The sequence below is a fragment of the Oncorhynchus kisutch genome, linkage group LG17, assembly GCF_002021735.2.
Source record: "Oncorhynchus kisutch isolate 150728-3 linkage group LG17, Okis_V2, whole genome shotgun sequence".
Lineage (NCBI taxonomy): Eukaryota > Metazoa > Chordata > Actinopteri > Salmoniformes > Salmonidae > Oncorhynchus > Oncorhynchus kisutch.
The window spans coordinates 19,297,784-19,316,155 of NC_034190.2; the positions used below are offsets into that span (position 1 = coordinate 19,297,784).

General features: G+C 44.9%; 1 protein-coding gene across 1 annotated transcript in view; it reads right to left on the reverse strand.

The window, feature by feature from the left end:
- LOC109907269 (collagen alpha-2(VIII) chain) overlaps nt 1-18,372 on the reverse strand; it is a 111,297-nt gene that overhangs the window by 22,559 nt on the left and 70,366 nt on the right. Inside the window, exon 2 of the mRNA XM_020505147.2 lies at nt 1,938-2,128. Coding sequence (XP_020360736.1) covers nt 1,938-2,094 — 157 coding nt within the window. The 5' untranslated portion in view covers nt 2,095-2,128. The remainder of the gene's footprint in view (nt 1-1,937; nt 2,129-18,372) is intronic.

Consider the following 18,372-nt stretch of genomic DNA (forward strand, 5'->3'; position numbering starts at 1 on the left):
TTAAAGCAACATGCAACAATGTCCAAGATTTTACTGAGTTACAGTTCATATAAGGAAATCAGTCCATTTAAATACATTCATTAGGCCCTAATCTATGGATTTCACATGACTGAGATTATAGATATGCATCTGTTGGTTACTGATACCTTAAAAATATGCAGGAAGGTGGATAAAAAACAGTCAGTGTCTGGTGTGACGTCACGCAGCGCGACACATCTTCACATAGAGTTGATCAGGTGGTTGATTGTGGCCTATGGCAGCGGGATCTCGTCAGGCTCAGGATCTCGTCACGGTATCTCTGTGCATTCAAATTGCAATCAATAAAATGCAATTGTGTTTGTTGACATCAGAAAATAGCTCGCCCACAAGCTGCCTTCTGCCGTCTGCCCGGTACAGTGGAAACCAGATTTCATCCTTGAAGAGCAAACTTCTCCAGCATGCCAGTGGCCATTGAAGCTGATCATTTGCCCACTGAAGTTGTTTTTACGACGCCAAACTGCAGTGAGGTCAAGACCTAGGTGAGGACTATGAGCACGCGGATGAGCTTCCGTGTGACGGTTTCTAACAGTTTGTGCAGAAATTCTTTGATTGTGCAAACCCACATTTTCATCAGCTTTCCAGGTGGCTGGTCTCAGACGATTCCGCAGGTGAAGAGGCCGAATGTGGAGGTCTGGTTGAACATACTGCCAAATTCTCCAAAATTATATTGGAGGCAGTTTATGGAAGAGAAATTAACATTTAATTCTCGGGCAACAGTTCTGATGGACATTCCTTCAGTCAGCATGCCAATTGCATGCTCCCTCAAAACTTAGGACATTTGTAGCATTGTGTTGTGTGACAAAACTACACAGCGGCCTTTTATTGTCCCCAGCACAAGGTGCACCTGTTTAATGATCATGCTGTTTAATCAGCTTCTTGATATGCCACATCTGTCAGGTGGATGGATTATCTAGGCAAAGGAGAACTGGTTGGCTCAAATGCATTAAGAAGGAAAGAAATTCCACAAATTAACAAGACACACCTGTTAATAGAAATGCATTCCAGGTGACTACCTCATGAAGCTGATTGAGAAAATGCCAAGAGTGTGCAAAGCTGTCATGAAAGCAAAGGGTGCCTACATTGAATAATCTCAAATATAAAATATATTTTGATTTGTTTAACAGTTTTTTGCAAACTACATGATTTCATATGTGTTATTTCATAGTTGTGATATATACACTATTATTCCACAATGTAGAAAATAGTATAAATAAAGAAAAACCATTGAATGAGTAGGTGTGTCCAAACTTGACTGGTACTGTATATATATATATATAAAAGGATATATATATTAGAGCTTTCTTATAAATGTCATATCTCCTAAATATAGGACAGACACTTCAAAACCTTATTTCTTAGATACATTTTTGTGGAATTTATGAATGTGTTATTCATCAACAGGCTATAGTAATAAAGGCCTAATTTAATATTTGATCCCATATTTCTTTAGATTGTCTTTTTTTTTTTTACATAAAGGGGTCCTAAATGTAGCTAAATGATCCATAGTATGATCATCTTAAAAACATTTCCATATGTTAGCATCTGTTCACTCTGCATACCTTTAACACTGGGTGACGTACTTCACACACAAACATGCACACACACGCACACACACACATACACACATGCACATACACACACACACACACATTTGTTTCACTATCCTCATGGGGACCAAACAATTGATTCCCGCTCAAAATGTATTTCCCCTAACCCCTAAACCTAACCATAACCCTAAACCTAACCCCTAAGCCTAAAATAGCCTTTTTCCCTGTTGGGACCGGCGAAATGTCCCCAATTATCCAAATTGTCCTTGTTTAGATAGTAAAACCAAAAAGACACACACACATACATTACACACACACTTACAAACACACATACAGTACACACATACTCACCGAGGTACTGTCCCTTGCCCTCTCGGAAGGGGGGTCCCACGGGGCCCTTCATCATGGGCTGCATGTACTTCATCTGGGGCATGGGGGGGTAGCCTCCCCCAAGGACACGGCCTCCCAGCAGCAGAAGCACACAGACAGGAGCCAACAGCATGGTCATTAGGCTCCTAGGCTCCAGGCTCAGCCACTAACAACTGGAATGGAGAGAATGAGAAAAAGGAGAAGTGGAGAGATGAATTAATGATTATGGTCATTGGAGAGAGAGATGTTGCCCATGCCAATAAAGCAACTTAAATTTACATTGAATTGAGAGAGAGAGAGTTTTGGTGATTCTGGAAAACAAAATCATATTCTGTTGAATGACAAAAAAAACTTGATACAGAGATGAAGCAGGATCATTTTCACATCTCTGCTTATCTGAAACCATGCCAGTGGGTCGTTCTAGGTAGGTCGCATTAGAACTCTACTGCCAGTGGGTCGTTCTAGGTAGGTCGCATTAGAACTCTACTGCCAGTGGGTCGTTCTAGGTAGGTCGCATTAGAACTCTACTGCCAGTGGGTCGTTCTAGGTAGGTCGCATTAGAACACTACTGCCAGTGGGTCGTTCTAGGTAGGTCGCATTAGAACTCTACTGCCAGTGGGTCGTTCTAGGTAGGTCGCATTAGAACTCTACTGCCAGTGGGTCGTTCTAGGTAGGTCACATTAGAACACTACTGCCAGTGGGTCGTTCTAGGTAGGTCGCATTAGAACTCTACTGCCAGTGGGTCGTTCTAGGTAGGTCGCATTAGAACACTACTGCCAGTGGGTCGGTCTAGGTAGGTCGCATTAGAACTCTACTGCCAGTGGGTTGGTCTGATTAGTATTAGAACTCTACTGCCAGTGGGTTGGTCTGATTAGTAGTAGAACTCTACTGCCAGTGGGTTGGTCTGATTATTAGTAGAACTCTACTGCCAGTGGGTTGGTCTGATTAGGAGTAGAACTCTACTGCCAGTGGGTTGGTCTGATTAATATTAGAACTCTACTGCCAGTGGGTTGGTCTGATTAGTAGTAGAACTCTACTGCCAGTGCGTTGGTCTGATTAATATTAGAACTCTACTGCCAGTGGGTTGGTCTGATTAGTAGTAGAACTCTACTGCCAGTGGGTCGGTCTAGGTAGCATTAGAACTCTACTGCCAGTGGGTCGGTCTGATTAGGAGTAGAACTCTACTGCCAGTGAGTTGGTCTGATTAGTAGTAGAACTCTACTGCCAGTGGGTCGTTCTAGGTAGGTCGCATTAGAACTCTACTGCCAGTGGGTCGTTCTAGGTAGGTCGCATTAGAACTCTACTGCCAGTGGGTCGTTCTAGGTAGGTCGCATTAGAACACTACTGCCAGTGGGTCGTTCTAGGTAGGTCGCATTAGAACTCTACTGCCAGTGGGTCGTTCTAGGTAGGTCGCATTAGAACTCTACTGCCAGTGGGTCGTTCTAGGTAGGTCGCATTAGAACTCTACTGCCAGTGGGTCGTTCTAGGTAGGTCGCATTAGAACTCTACTGCCAGTGGGTCGTTCTAGGTAGGTCGCATTAGAACACTACTGCCAGTGGGTCGTTCTAGGTAGGTCGCATTAGAACTCTACTGCCAGTGGGTCGTTCTAGGTAGGTCGCATTAGAACTCTACTGCCAGTGGGTCGTTCTAGGTAGGTCGCATTAGAACTCTACTGCCAGTGGGTCGTTCTAGGTAGGTCGCATTAGAACACTACTGCCAGTGGGTCGTTCTAGGTAGGTCGCATTAGAACTCTACTGCCAGTGGGTCGTTCTAGGTAGGTCGCATTAGAACTCTACTGCCAGTGGGTCGTTCTAGGTAGGTCACATTAGAACACTACTGCCAGTGGGTCGTTCTAGGTAGGTCGCATTAGAACTCTACTGCCAGTGGGTCGTTCTAGGTAGGTCGCATTAGAACACTACTGCCAGTGGGTCGGTCTAGGTAGGTCGCATTAGAACTCTACTGCCAGTGGGTTGGTCTGATTAGTATTAGAACTCTACTGCCAGTGGGTTGGTCTGATTAGTAGTAGAACTCTACTGCCAGTGGGTTGGTCTGGTTATTAGTAGAACTCTACTGCCAGTGGGTTGGTCTGATTAGGAGTAGAACTCTACTGCCAGTGGGTTGGTCTGATTAATATTAGAACTCTACTGCCAGTGGGTTGGTCTGATTAGTAGTAGAACTCTACTGCCAGTGCGTTGGTCTGATTAATATTAGAACTCTACTGCCAGTGGGTTGGTCTGATTAGTAGTAGAACTCTACTGCCAGTGGGTCGGTCTAGGTAGCATTAGAACTCTACTGCCAGTGGGTCGGTCTGATTAGGAGTAGAACTCTACTGCCAGTGGGTTGGTCTGATTAGTAGTAGAACTCTACTGCCAGTGGGTCGTTCTAGGTAGGTCGCATTAGAACTCTACTGCCAGTGGGTCGTTCTAGGTAGGTCGCATTAGAACTCTACTGCCAGTGGGTCGTTCTAGGTAGGTCGCATTAGAACACTACTGCCAGTGGGTCGTTCTAGGTAGGTCGCATTAGAACTCTACTGCCAGTGGGTCGTTCTAGGTAGGTCGCATTAGAACTCTACTGCCAGTGGGTCGTTCTAGGTAGGTCGCATTAGAACTCTACTGCCAGTGGGTCGTTCTAGGTAGGTCGCATTAGAACACTACTGCCAGTGGGTCGTTCTAGGTAGGTCGCATTAGAACTCTACTGCCAGTGGGTCGTTCTAGGTAGGTCGCATTAGAACTCTACTGCCAGTGGGTCGTTCTAGGTAGGTCACATTAGAACACTACTGCCAGTGGGTCGTTCTAGGTAGGTCGCATTAGAACTCTACTGCAAGTGGGTCGTTCTAGGTAGGTCGCATTAGAACACTACTGCCAGTGGGTCGGTCTAGGTAGGTCGCATTAGAACTCTACTGCCAGTGGGTTGGTCTGATTAGTATTAGAACTCTACTGCCAGTGGGTTGGTCTGATTAGTAGTAGAACTCTACTGCCAGTGGGTTGGTCTGATTATTAGTAGAACTCTACTGCCAGTGGGTTGGTCTGATTAGGAGTAGAACTCTACTGCCAGTGGGTTGGTCTGATTAATATTAGAACTCTACTGCCAGTGGGTTGGTCTGATTAGTAGTAGAACTCTACTGCCAGTGCGTTGGTCTGATTAATATTAGAACTCTACTGCCAGTGGGTTGGTCTGATTAGTAGTAGAACTCTACTGCCAGTGGGTCGGTCTAGGTAGCATTAGAACTCTACTGCCAGTGGGTCGGTCTGATTAGGAGTAGAACTCTACTGCCAGTGGGTTGGTCTGATTAGTAGTAGAACTCTACTGCCAGTGGGTTGGTCTGATTAGTAGTAGAACTCTACTGCCAGTGGGTTGGTCTGATTAGTAGTAGAACTGTACTGCCAGTGGGTTGGTCTGATTAGTATTAGAACTCTACTGCCAGTGCGTTGGTCTGATTAGTAGTAGAACTCTACTGTCAGTGGGTCGGTCTGGGTAGGTAGCATAGAACTCTACTGCCAGTGGGTTGGTCTGATTAGTATTTTAACTGTACTGCCAGTGGGGTGGTCTTATTAGTAGTATAATTCTACTGCCAGTAGGTTGGTGTGATTAGTAGTAGAACTCTACTGCCAGTGGGTCGATCTAGGTAGGTCGCATTAGAACTCTACTGCCAGTGGGTTGGTCTGATTTGTAGTAGAACTCTACTACCAGTGGGTTGGTCTGATTAGTAGTAGAACTCTACTGTCAGTGGGTCGGTCTGGGTAGGTAGCATTAGAACTCTACTGCCAGTGGGTCGATCTAGGTAGGTCGCATTAGAACTCTACTGCCAGTGGGTTGGTCTAATTAGTAATAGAACTCTACTGCCAGTGGGTTGGTCTGATTGGCATTAGAACTCTACTGCCAGTGGGTCGGCTTAGGTAGCATTAGAACTCTACTGCCAGTGTTCAATGTTCAACAGCCTAAGTTGAGTTCCATGAGGACAGCCAAGGCAGTAATTCAAATCCATGTGTAGCATCCATGCGTGTGTGTTTGTGTGTTTGTGTGTGTACTGTATGTGTCCTTTCATGTGTTTACTGGATATGTGTGTGTGCTGTATGTTTTTAAGTGTGTTTTTGGACCCACCCAGGTGCCATGGTGGCCGTGCCAGGTCTGGGTCTGGGCTAACGTGTTACTGGCTTCATGTTTGTTTTACCTGTCAGAGCTCAGCTGGGCCTGTTTGCTTTAATTTATCGTGTCATCCTCATGTTACCACCACCAAATATTTACAGAACCCTGATCAGGTGCAAGAGGGGAAACCACCAGTGTGTGTGTGTGTGTGTGTGTGTGTGTGTGTGTGTGTGTGTGTGTGTGTGTGTGTGTGTGTGTGTGTGTGTGTGTGTGTGTGTGTGTGTGTGTGTGTGTGTGTGTGTGTGTGTGTGTGTGTGTGTGTGTGTGTGTGTGTGTGTGTGAAACATAAAGTGGATGCAAGGGTGTGAAAATAGGACAATTTCCTCTCCTCCCTTTTCCTCCTCTGTAGTTTTTGTTTTGCGACTGTTGGTTTTCAGAAGCTCTCTAATGATTAGAATTGACATAAGCTGAAATCCCAACCCTGCCCTAGAATACCCTGATGTTTCTACACCTCCATCTAGCAGGAGGCAGAGAGACAGGGTCTCCACCTCCATAAATCAGGAAGCAGAGAGACAGGGTCTACACCTCCATAAAGCAGGAAACAGAGAGACAGGGTCTCCACCTCCATAAATCAGGAAGCAGAGAGACAGGGTCTACACCTCCATAAAGCAGGAAACAGAGAGACAAGGTCTCCACCTCCATAAAGCAGGAAACAGAGCGACTGGGACTACACCTCCATGAAGCAGGAAACAGAGAGACAGGGTCTCCACCTCCATAAAGCAGGAAGCAGAGAGACAGGGTCTCCACCTCCATAAATCAGGAAACAGAGAGACAGGGTCTCCACCTCCATAAAGCAGGAAGCAGAGAGACAGGGTCTCCACCTCCATAAAGCAGGAAACAGAGAGACAGGGTCTCCACCTCCATAAATCAGGAAGCAGAGAGACAGGGTCTACACCTCCATGAAGCAGGAAACAGAGAGACAGGGTCTCCACCTCCATAAAGCAGGAAACAGAGCGACTGGGACTACACCTCCATGAAGCAGGAAACAGAGAGACAGGGTCTCCACCTCCATAAAGCAGGAAGCAGAGAGACAGGGTCTCCACCTCCATAAAGCAGGAAACAGAGTGACTGGGACTACACCTCCATAAAGCAGGAAACAGAGAGACAGGGTCTCCACCTCCATAAAGCAGGAAACAGAGAGACTGGGACTACACCTCCTTAAAGCAGGAAACAGAGAGACAGGGACAACACCTCCTTAAAGCAGGAGGCAGAGAGACAGGGACTACACATCCATAAAGCAGGAGGCAGAGAGACAGAGACTACACATCCATATAGCAGGAGGCAGAGAGACAGGGACTACACCTCCTTAAAGCAGGAGGCAGAGAGACAGGGACTACACCTCCTTAAAGCAGGAGGCAGAGAGACAGAGACTACACATCCATATAGCAGGAGGCAGAGAGACAGGGACTACACCTCCTTAAAGCAGGAGGCAGAGAGACAGGGACTACACCTCCTTAAAGCAGGAGGCAGAGAGACAGGGACTATACCTCCATAAAGCAGGAAGCATAGAGACAGGGACTACACCTCCTTAAAGCAGGAGGCAGAGAGACAGGGACTACACCTCCTTAAAGCAGGAGGCAGAGAGACAGGGACTACACCTCCTTAAAGCAGGAGGCAGAGAGACAGGGACTACACCGCCTTAAAGCAGGAGGCAGAGAGACAGGAACTACACCTCCATATAGCAGGAGGCAGAGAGACAGGGACTACACCTCCATATAGCAGGAGGCAGAGAGACAGGGACTACACCTCCTTAAAGCAGGAGGCAGAGAGACAGGGATAACCACACCCTCACTTCATAGATCTTCACTTGCAGCAAACAATAATGTCCTCCACAAAATGACCTGCCCTTTTGAGTAGCCTACACTCTCCATTTACCGACAGTTGGAGCTGTAATTTCACCTTCTTCCATGGCTGTTATCTACAAATGTATATGCAGACTGTGTTCTTAATTTACAATGATTATATCAAGATAACTTCCTATTAGCTAGCTAACCAGCTATTGTAATTAACTTAGTTAGCAGCTCAGTTGAGTTAGCCTACAACAGTGTTCACTAACTGGCAGCCTGCAGACCTAATTTGGCCCGCGGGTGACTTCATTTGGTTCCCCTAGTTTTGTGAGAAAACAAATAAATAAATAATGATTTTTTTTTTATATTTACATTTTCATTAAAAACACCAGGAAATCAGCTCCAAGTCATTTTAATGTAAGAAATCTCTTCCCAATTATTCCCACGCATAATAGAGAGACACGTGATCGTATACAAATGTAAGCAGGGCGTGAAATTATTATGTTTTAGTCAAACATTATATCTGTTTGGGCTTCTTGCGGTCAATTTGCAGTCAACAAATTATTTGTAATTTGAATCTAGTCAATGATCCCTGGCCTAAAAAGTGGCTAGCTAGCTAATAATACATAATTTTACTTACTTGAATAAGTTCTTCCACTGCCTCTGTTTTTTGGTCCCTTAAAAAACTAAATAAGGGGCAATCTTCACAATATTTTAGATAGTAGCAAAGCACAGCCATAAGACATGTGGACGAATGGCGACAAGGAAAAACGTGTGTTTGCCACCAGAGGGGTTTAGAACTTTTGTGCTGTTTTGACTTTAATTAACAGCGTAATCCACTTTCAATTTCAATAAATATAAATTGTGGACTGTAGACCACACTTGATAACTTGAAAACTAGCACTTGAAACTAGCAAAGGCAACAACAACTTCCCAGATGGAAAACAATGATGAACATAGCACACCGCAGCCCTTCTATTGGCGTTTGTTGAGAGGGTTCAACCTCTTGAAGCTAGGGGGCACTATTTTTATGTTTGGAAAAATAACGTTCCCAAAGTAAACGGCCTATTTCTCAGGCCCAGAATCTAGAATATGCATATAATTGTCAGATTAGGATAGAAAACACTCTAAAGTTTCCAAAACTGTCAAAATATTGTCTGTGAGTTTAACAGAACTGATATTGCAGGTGAAAACCTGAGGAAAATCAAACCAGGAAGTGGCTTCTATTTTGAAAGCTCCATGTTCCATAGCCTGCCTTCGCTCCATTTAAAGGGATATCAACCAGATTCCTTTTCCTATCGCTTCCTCAAGTGTCAACAGTCTTTAGACATAGTTTCAGGCTTTTATTTTGAAAAATGAGCGAGAAAGATAACATCGCGTCAGTGGATAGCTGGGTGTTCGCATGAGTTTTGCTTGCACAACAGAGCTTGGGCAGCCATTGTCTCCCTCTCCTACTGAAAAAGGGACAGTGCCGGTTGATATATTATCGATTATATATTTTAAAAACAACCTGAGGATTGATTATAAAAAACGTTTGACATGTTTCTGTGGACATTACGGATACTATTTGGAATTTTCGTATGCGATGTCGTGACCGCTCGAGCCTGTGGATTTCTGAACATAACGCACGAAACATATGGAGGTATTTTGGATATAAAAATAATCTTTATGGAACAAAAGGAACATTTATTGTGTAACTGGGAGTCTCGTGAGTGCAACCATCCGAAGATCATCAAAGGTAAGCGATTCATTTTATTGCTTTTCTGATTTTCGTGACCAAGCTACTTTGATGCTAGGTGTTCATAATGTTTTTGTCTAGTGATCGATAAACTCACACAAACGCTTGGATTGCTGTCGCTGTAAAGCATATTTTCAAAATCTGACACGACAGGTGGATTAACAACAAGCTAAGATGTGTTTTGCTATATTGCACTTGTGATTTCATGAATATAATTTTTTTTTGTCATTTTATTTGAATTTGGTGCACTGCAATTCAGCGGTTGTAGATGAAAATGATCCGGCTAAAGGGATCCGTGCATCAAGAAGTTTAATTAAAATGTTACAACAAATTCAAATCTTGCCACTGGGAGTCAGTGGACCATTCAAACCGTTTTTGCAGTACAAAATTCTGCAGACCTCCAAGGGAGGCGTGACAATGACGTGATTTTGGAGGTATGGCAACCCAAGACTATGTTTCCACATACAGCAGGGCTCCTCTCTGGGCACTCTGAGAAATGAGCTGCCCTTAGTCTCTGGTAGTTCGCTGGCTCACCTCCCCTCGCCTTCCACTCTTTTATCTATCCCTTCTCCATATGCTCCCTTCATCACTGCACTTCTCTGGCTATCCTCCGCTCTTTCATTTCACACATCCCTCATCCTCTCTTCCATCTTTATTGTTCTCTCTGGTATTCTGAAGGAGGGCTTTTGACCTCACAGTGATGCTCGCACTGCGACCATCAGGCGGTTTGAAGCCCAAAGTTTGGTGGTTGGACTTGTGTTACTGTGCTGTAGTGTTTTATTTCTATTATTTCTGGAGGACTATAGCTTTGTCTAGTAGTAGGAGGAGCCCACACTGCCACATACGTCAAGTCGTTCTCGTTAAGCCTTGGACACTAAACTGTTTTGATAGAGTTTGGCCAAAGCCATTTTAAGGGCGTTTTAGCCATCAAGGGTTCTGCTTACCTACTTATTAAATCACATCAAAGAACATATTGGTTCTTATTCTGCAAAACTCATTTTGGTTCTAAGCAATAGGTTCTAAGGAAGTGTCTGTGCTAAGTACTTCAAATGGTGTTCGCTCCATCACCGCGTGTGGGAAGTTCATATCTGGTTATGTTTAGTAGCTCCACTCTTTTCCTATGGTTGTTTGGTGCTAGTGAGCAAATCGTTTGGTGGTTGATGTCTGATTCTACAGCCATGTTAGGCTGGGTTTTTCAAAGCCTTCACCAAGCTCTTGTAATTAGTCATGTCTGGTGTGTGTGTGCGTGTGTGTGTGTGTCGTGTGCGTGTAGAATCCCGCTGAAAAAGACTGACTTCCTCTCACTACTCATACTGTTTGGATCTAGAGCCCAATCCAGGAAAAACATGATCACCAGAGAGACAGAGAGAGACAGAGAGACATAGAGAGAGGGACAGAGAGAGAGAGAGAACAGTGGTAGCCCAGTGGTTGGTTCTTGGCTGGCTAAGGGTGTGTTGTTTTGTGGTGAGAGCAATGTAGACGAGTGTTACTGTGCCCAGCGTCCTGCAGGCGTCTGAACATTCACACACACACACACACACACACACACACACACACACACACACACACACACACACACACACACACACACACACACACACACACACACACACACACACACTCACAGACACACTCACAGACACACTCACGGACAGACACACACACACGCACGCACACACACACACACACACTGGCCTGCTGCTCCACAACCGCCACACAATCTGTTTATCAAATGTTTTTCTTGAAAAGCTCTGCAGACAAAGTCTCACGCAATCCTGTGTGGCTGGCCACACCAGCCTGCTGCCGGCCTGGGACACACACACTCAGTCTTGAACACACACACACACACACATTAGCCCCAAAAACTTGTTGATGCAAACATTTGAATATCTAACGACTCTACACTCGTAGAAAAAACGGTTTCCAAAAAGGTTCTTCGTCTGTCACCATAGGAGAACCTTTCTTTGTTCCATGTAGAACCCTTTTGGGTTCCATGTAGAACCCATCAATGGTAAAATGTGGATTTTTTTTCTATTTCTTGGTCAAATATGGCTGGTGTTGACTTCCTGAAAAGTTTGTTTTATTCCAGTAGAATAACTGGTGAACACTACCACTCTTCAACCACTACGACATCACAATGCTGGAGATCATGACCAAACCTCAACCACAACCACATGGCATAACTGGAGAGCTTCACCATACCTTAACCACAACCACATGTGTACAACTAGATCTCAACTTCAACCACATTACAGCATAACTGTCCACTATTGGCAAACTTCAACCAAGAGCATAACCATATTAACTTATAGACCACAACCACAAAGCAATACCCAATGTCTCACCTCAGCAACTGAAGCACCCTACTTCAGTAAGGCCCTAGTGAATCTGCTCTACTTCAGCTCAATACTGAAAGAAAGCACTTTTCCTAAGTACCTTGCTTCCCATTGAAATACCTTACAATCCATTGGCACCTGGTCTCACTTGAAATTGGAGGACAGGTCATTGTAATGGCTGGAGTGGAATTAATGGAAAGTTCATTATTCCATTCCAGCCATTACTATGAGCCGTCCTCCCTTCGCCAGCCTCCACTGTTACAATCTGAATGCTGACTCTTAACCGAAGATAGAAACATGACACAGACAGCTGAAAATAACTTTCCTATGCCATTCTCTCAGCCAATTAGTGGTAGTATAACTAAACATCAATCCAGTCTTAGAGGGAGTAGGCAAAGCAAAAACACACAGCCCACAAGGGCTAGGCTGAGTGACAGTGTTAATAGCTTTACAAGCCGCATGATTACAATGCAGTCCAATGGAGAGGGGCACTTGTAAACACCAAACAAACACTACACACACTCACATGAAGTGAATACAAACACACCCAGTCTTACAAACAGCTGTTGTTCAGTATGTAAGCCATTTTGACATGCCCTTTTGACACACAGACTGCTTATTGAGTATGATGTGCCTGTGTGTGCGCGACAGAGTGTGCATGTGTGTGTGTGTGTGCCTGTGTACCATTTGTACCACACTGGTGACTTAACACACTGTTCTTATTGAGTCGCAGGGTTTGTGTGAGCGCTAGAGGAAGTTGAGTGTGTGGGTTTTTATTTGGAGAATCACCTTTTCACTATGAGGTAATCTCTCCGTCATCCTGAGTGGCAGTCAGGTCGTAACACCCTTCCGGTTTCAGCTAACTACATATTACTAAAGTTGCAGTCGCAGCTTGTGGTCTCTTTGAACACATTACTCACGGTTTGAACCACTGTTTGTGTAAATAATCACTCGCTGATGACCGTCTAGCCCTGGGGGAAACAGTATGGCCATTCACATGTGTGTGTTTGTGTGTGTGTGCATGCATGTGTGACTGTGCGTGTGCATGTGTCCACCCATTAGTTTGCTTGTTTGTGCCTGTGAATGTGTGTGTATGCCCTTGAGTGTGTGTGTGTTTTGAGTGATAGTACTCCATGAGTGTGTGCGTATGTGTGCCTAAGTAAGTGTATGTGTCTAATGCTTGATGTATGACACATTATCAGTCGTCGCACTAACAGTCGTTGAGTGTAAGTCCAATGAAGGCTTCGCTAAATTAACTCCCTCTCCCTTTCTCTCTTTCTCCCTCTCTCTTTCTTTCCCTCTCCCCGAGTGTTACATAGGAAAACATTGGCCTCAGACGTTAACCACAAAAGAGGTCCTATATTCCTCACAGCTGGTTACACATTTAACAGAATGATTAGAAATAAATTATCCATTTAACGCTGTCGGGGACCTGCCGAGGCGTGATGCAAGTTGCTTACACTGTCCCGTTGAGTACTCTTACATTTTCCATCATCCTCGTTGCCTCTGGGCACTGCTGTGGTACCGTTGAGAGAAGTAGTCTAAGATGGATTGGTTGGGGTGTGACAGGTTATGGGGAGGGATGTATGAACCTCTTTAGACAGAGGGTGGTAATGATTATGACCACCATTTATGGACAACCCTCTCTCACTACCTCATGGGGGCAGTGGCAATTTTAGCATGTAAATAATTGGTGGGGCAAACTCCCCCCCAAAATGTGGGATGCATGCCAGCAAAGCCAATATACAACTCAACACTAAACAATACATTAATTACACTATAATTGTGACAAACAGTGCCCACAAACTGTTATGGCCTACATAAAGCTGTCCCAACAGCAGAATTTTCTTTACAGCACCATGGAGTGAATCCTTACCAACACTACACCTGGCCTTCAGAGCCATGTCTGGCAGCGAAACTATTAATTGTGCCTCATTTACTGCCTTTTAAACACAACTGATATGGCTGACTTGCTTAAAAAAATGTGGTTTCTACTGACAATTGAGATGTACAAACTATGACATAAGGGAATGATGAGCGGATAAGAGGCAATCCGTAATATTAATTAAAACATTTAATGAGCGAGCTAAGACAGACATAGTCAATATAACTATTTGTTTAGCACTTTTGAAATGTACAGGGACAGAATTCAGAAAATGGACCGTTCTTACAGTATTTTTCCTGTACACCAAGTCAGAACCGTAGGATAAATAAAGGGGGCATATAAGCAGAAAAGGAAAGCTTTGACAAGGCTGTAGGCTACATATGCACCATCAAGTCAGAACAGTAGGCTAAGTTATGAGGGTGAAAGGGACCAAATTATTAGGATGAGGCACATGGGCTACAAACAGCTTACTACACAACATACACTTAGTTTTACTTTCTTGGCTACAATATACATATCTTTTTACATTTAACTAGGAAAGTTAAGAACAAATTCTTATTTACAATGACAGCCTATCCCGGCCAAACCCCGACTACACTGGGCCAATTGTGCGCCGCCCTATGGGACTCCCAATCACGGCCGGATGTGATGCAGCCTGGATTTGAACCAGGTACTGCAGTGACCCCTGCATTGCACTGCAATGAAATGTCTTAGACCACTGCTCCACTCAAGAGCCCCTTCCCAGTTTCCTTGAATAGCTCTCTGGCATTCTAAGTTGGATGACCACTCAAAACGTATTTTCCCAGTCGGAGCTTGTTTTTTCCATGTTCCCAGTTGTCTTGAACTCACTGAAGTCTGAGATTTCCCAGTTCCGAGGTTCCAGTTGTTTTGAAAGTGGCATAAGTGATGCTGGATTGACAGACATGCACTCCATGACAGGAACACTCTCTATCTCTTTGGGGGATATGGGAGCCCTCTATACCTCTTTGGGGGATACGGGAGCCCTCTAGACCTATTTGGGGGATACGGGAGCCCTCTAGACCTCTTTGGGGGATATGGGAGCCCTCTATACCTCTTTGGGGGATACGGGAGCCCTCTAGACCTATTTGGGGGATACGGGAGCCCTCTAGACCTCTTTGGGGGATACGGGAACCCTCTATACCTCTTTGGGGGATACAGGAGCCCTCTATACCTCTTTGGGGGATACGGGAGCCAGAAGTCAGAGCAATGGAAGGAAGGAAAGAGAGAGAACACAGAAAACAGGTATTATTATTTTTAATTAAAAGCTCAGAAGATAGGAATTTGTTCAGGGGAGGGGTGGGGTTAGAGAGGGGGTGGGGTTAGCGAAGGGTGAGAGGAGGGGTGAGGTTTTTATTTATTTATTTATTTTATTTCACCTTTATATAACCAGGTTGGCCAGTTGCGAACAAGTTCTCACTTACAACTGCGACCTGAACAAGATAAAGCAAAGCAGTGCAACAAAAACAACATAGAGTTACACATGGGATAAACAAACGTACAGTCCATAACACAATAGAACAATATGTATACAGTGTGTGCAAATGAAGTAAGGAGGAAAGGCAATAAATAGGCCAATAGTGGCAAAGTAATTACAATTTACATTGGAGTGCAGATGAGCAGATGTGCAGATGAGGATTTGCAAGTAGAAATACTGGAATACTGGTGTGCAAAAGAGCAGAAAAACAAAAACAAATATGGGGATGAGGTAGGTAGTTGGTTGGCTGGGCTATTTACAGATGGGCTGCGTACAGCTGCAGCGATTGGTAAGATGCTCTAACAGCTGAAGCTTAAAGTTAGTGAGGGAGGTATAACTCTCCAACTACAGTGATTTTTGCAATTCGTTCCAGTCATTGGCAGTAGACAACTGGAAGGAAAGGCGGCCAATTTAGGTGTTGGCTTTGGGGATGACCAGTGAAATATACCTGCTGGAGCGCGTGCTACGGATAGGTGTTGCTATGGTGACCAGTGAGCTGAGATAAGGCGGAGCTATACCTAGCAAAGACTTATAGATGACCTGGAGCCAGTGGGTTTGGCAACGAATATGTAGAGGACCAGCCAACGAGAGTAAACAGGTCACAGTGTTGGGTAGTATATGGGGCTTTGGTGACAAAATGGATGGCACTGTGATAGACTGCATCCAATTTGCAGAGTAGAGTGTCGGAGGATATTTTGTAAATGACATCGCCGAAGTCAAGGACGGGTAGGATAGTCAGGTTTACGAGGGTATGTTTGGCAGCATGAGTGAAGGATGCTTTGTTGCGAAATAGGAAGCAGATTCTAGATTTAACTTTGGATTGGAGATGCTTAATGTGAGTCTGGAAGGGGAGTTTACAGTCTAGCCAGACACCTAGGTATTTATAGTTGTCCACATACTTCAAGTCAGAACCGTCCAGAGTAGTGATGCTAGGCGGGCAGGTGGTTGTGGGCAGTGATCGGTTGAAGAGCATGCATTTAATTTTACGAGCATTTAAGAGCAGTTGGAGGCCACGGAAGGAGTGTTGTATGGCATTGAGGCTCGTTTGGAAGTTTGTTAACATAGTGTCCAAAGAAGGGACAGAAGTATACAGAATGGTGTCGTCTGCGTAGAGGTGGATCAGATAATCACCAGCAGCAAGAGCGACATCATTGATATATACAGAGAAAGGAGTCGGTCTGAGAATTGAACCCTGTGGCACCCCCATAGAGACTGCCAGAGGTCCGGACAACAGGCCCACCAATTTGACACACTGAACTCTATCTGAGAAGTAGTTAGTGAACCAGGCAAAGCAGTCATTAGAGAAACCAAGGCTGTTGAGTGTGCCGATAAGAATACGGTGATTGACAGAGTTGAAAGCCCTAGCCAGGTCGATGAAGAAGGCTGCACAGTACTGTCTTTTATCGATGTTGGTTATGATATCGTTTAGTACCTTGAGTGTGGCTGAGGTGCACCCGTGACCAGCTCGGAAACCAGATTGCATAGCGGAAAAGATACGGTGGGATTCGAAATGGTCAGTGATCTGTTTGTTCACTTGGCTTTCAAAGACTTTAGAAAGGCAGGGCAGGATGGCTTTAGGTCTGTAAAAGTTTGGGTCTAGAGTGTCTCCCCCTTTGAAGAGGGGGATGACTGCGGCCGCTTTCCAATCTTGAGGAATCTCAGACGATACAAAAGAGAGGTTGAATAGACTAGTAATAGGGGTTGCAACAATGGCGGCGGATAATTTTAGGAATGGAGGGTTCAGATTCTGTAGCCCAGCTGACTTGTAGTAATCCAGATTTTGCAGCTCTTTCAGAACATCAGCTGTCTGGATTTGGGTGAAGGAGAAGCGGGGGGGGGGCTCGGGCCAGTTGCTGCGGGGGGTGCAGAACTGTTGGCCGGGGTTGGGTAGCCAGGTGGAAAGCATGGGCAGCCGTAGAGAAATGCTTATAGCAATTCTCGATTATTGGGGATTCATCAGTGGTGACAGTGTTTCCTAGTCTCAGTGCAGTGGGCAGCTCGGAGGAGGCACTCTTACTCTCCATGGACTTTTTGGAATTAATGGAATTAGAACTTTTGGGAATTAATGGAATTAGAACTTTTGGGAATTAGTGCTGCAGGATGCAAATTTCTGTTTGAAAAAGCTAGCCTTAACTTTCCTATCTGAATGTATGGATTGGTTCCTGACTTCCCTGAAATGTTGCATAATGTGGGGACGTTTTGAAGCTAGGGCAGTACGCCACAGGTTGTTTTTGTGCTGGTCAAGGGCAGTCAAGTCTGGAGTGAACCAAGGGCTATATCTGTTCTTAGTTCTACATTTTAGAGGTGAAAGATGGGGTGAGAGGAGGGGTGAGGTAAGAGGAGGGGTTGCGTTAGAGAGGGGTAAGAGGAGGGGTTGCGTTAGAGAGGGGTGAGAGGAGGTGTGAGGTTAGAGAGGGGGTGAGAGGAGGGGTGAAGGAAAGAGAGAGAACAGAGAGGAAAATGGTAGGAAAACGAGAAAGGAGGACAGAAAAAGTTTTGGGATCTTGATGCGGGGAGAGGGAAAAAGGGCAGGTAAGGGGGTTTTGAATTACTGATTACCCCACTGGAGCATAGTGAAGTCCTGCATGCTGTGTTCTGAGTGCTAAACCAGACATGCACACAGCAAGGTGTGTGTGTGTGTGTGTGTGTGTGTGTGTGTGTGTGTGTGTGTGTGTGTGTGTGTGTGTGTGTGTGTGTGTGTGTGTGTGTGTGTGTGTGTGTGTGTGTGTGTGTGTGTGTGTGTGTGTGTGTGTGTGTGTGTGTGTGTAGCTTACTACATTTCCCTAAGAGTTAAAGTGGAGCTAACTGGCCACAAAGACTTTAATCCATATAATCACACACATGTAAGAGTCTGTGTAGGGACCCCGAAGGAGGCCACCGTCAATCTCATTGCTCAGTCCAGAATGGGGACATTTAGGGGCCAACTGTATTTGTGTACCTCAGTAGCACTCGGGGAGTGAGAGAAGAGCGAGAGAGAAAAAGAGAGAGAAACATACAGAGAACTGAATTCTCATGGCAGAGCTATACCTT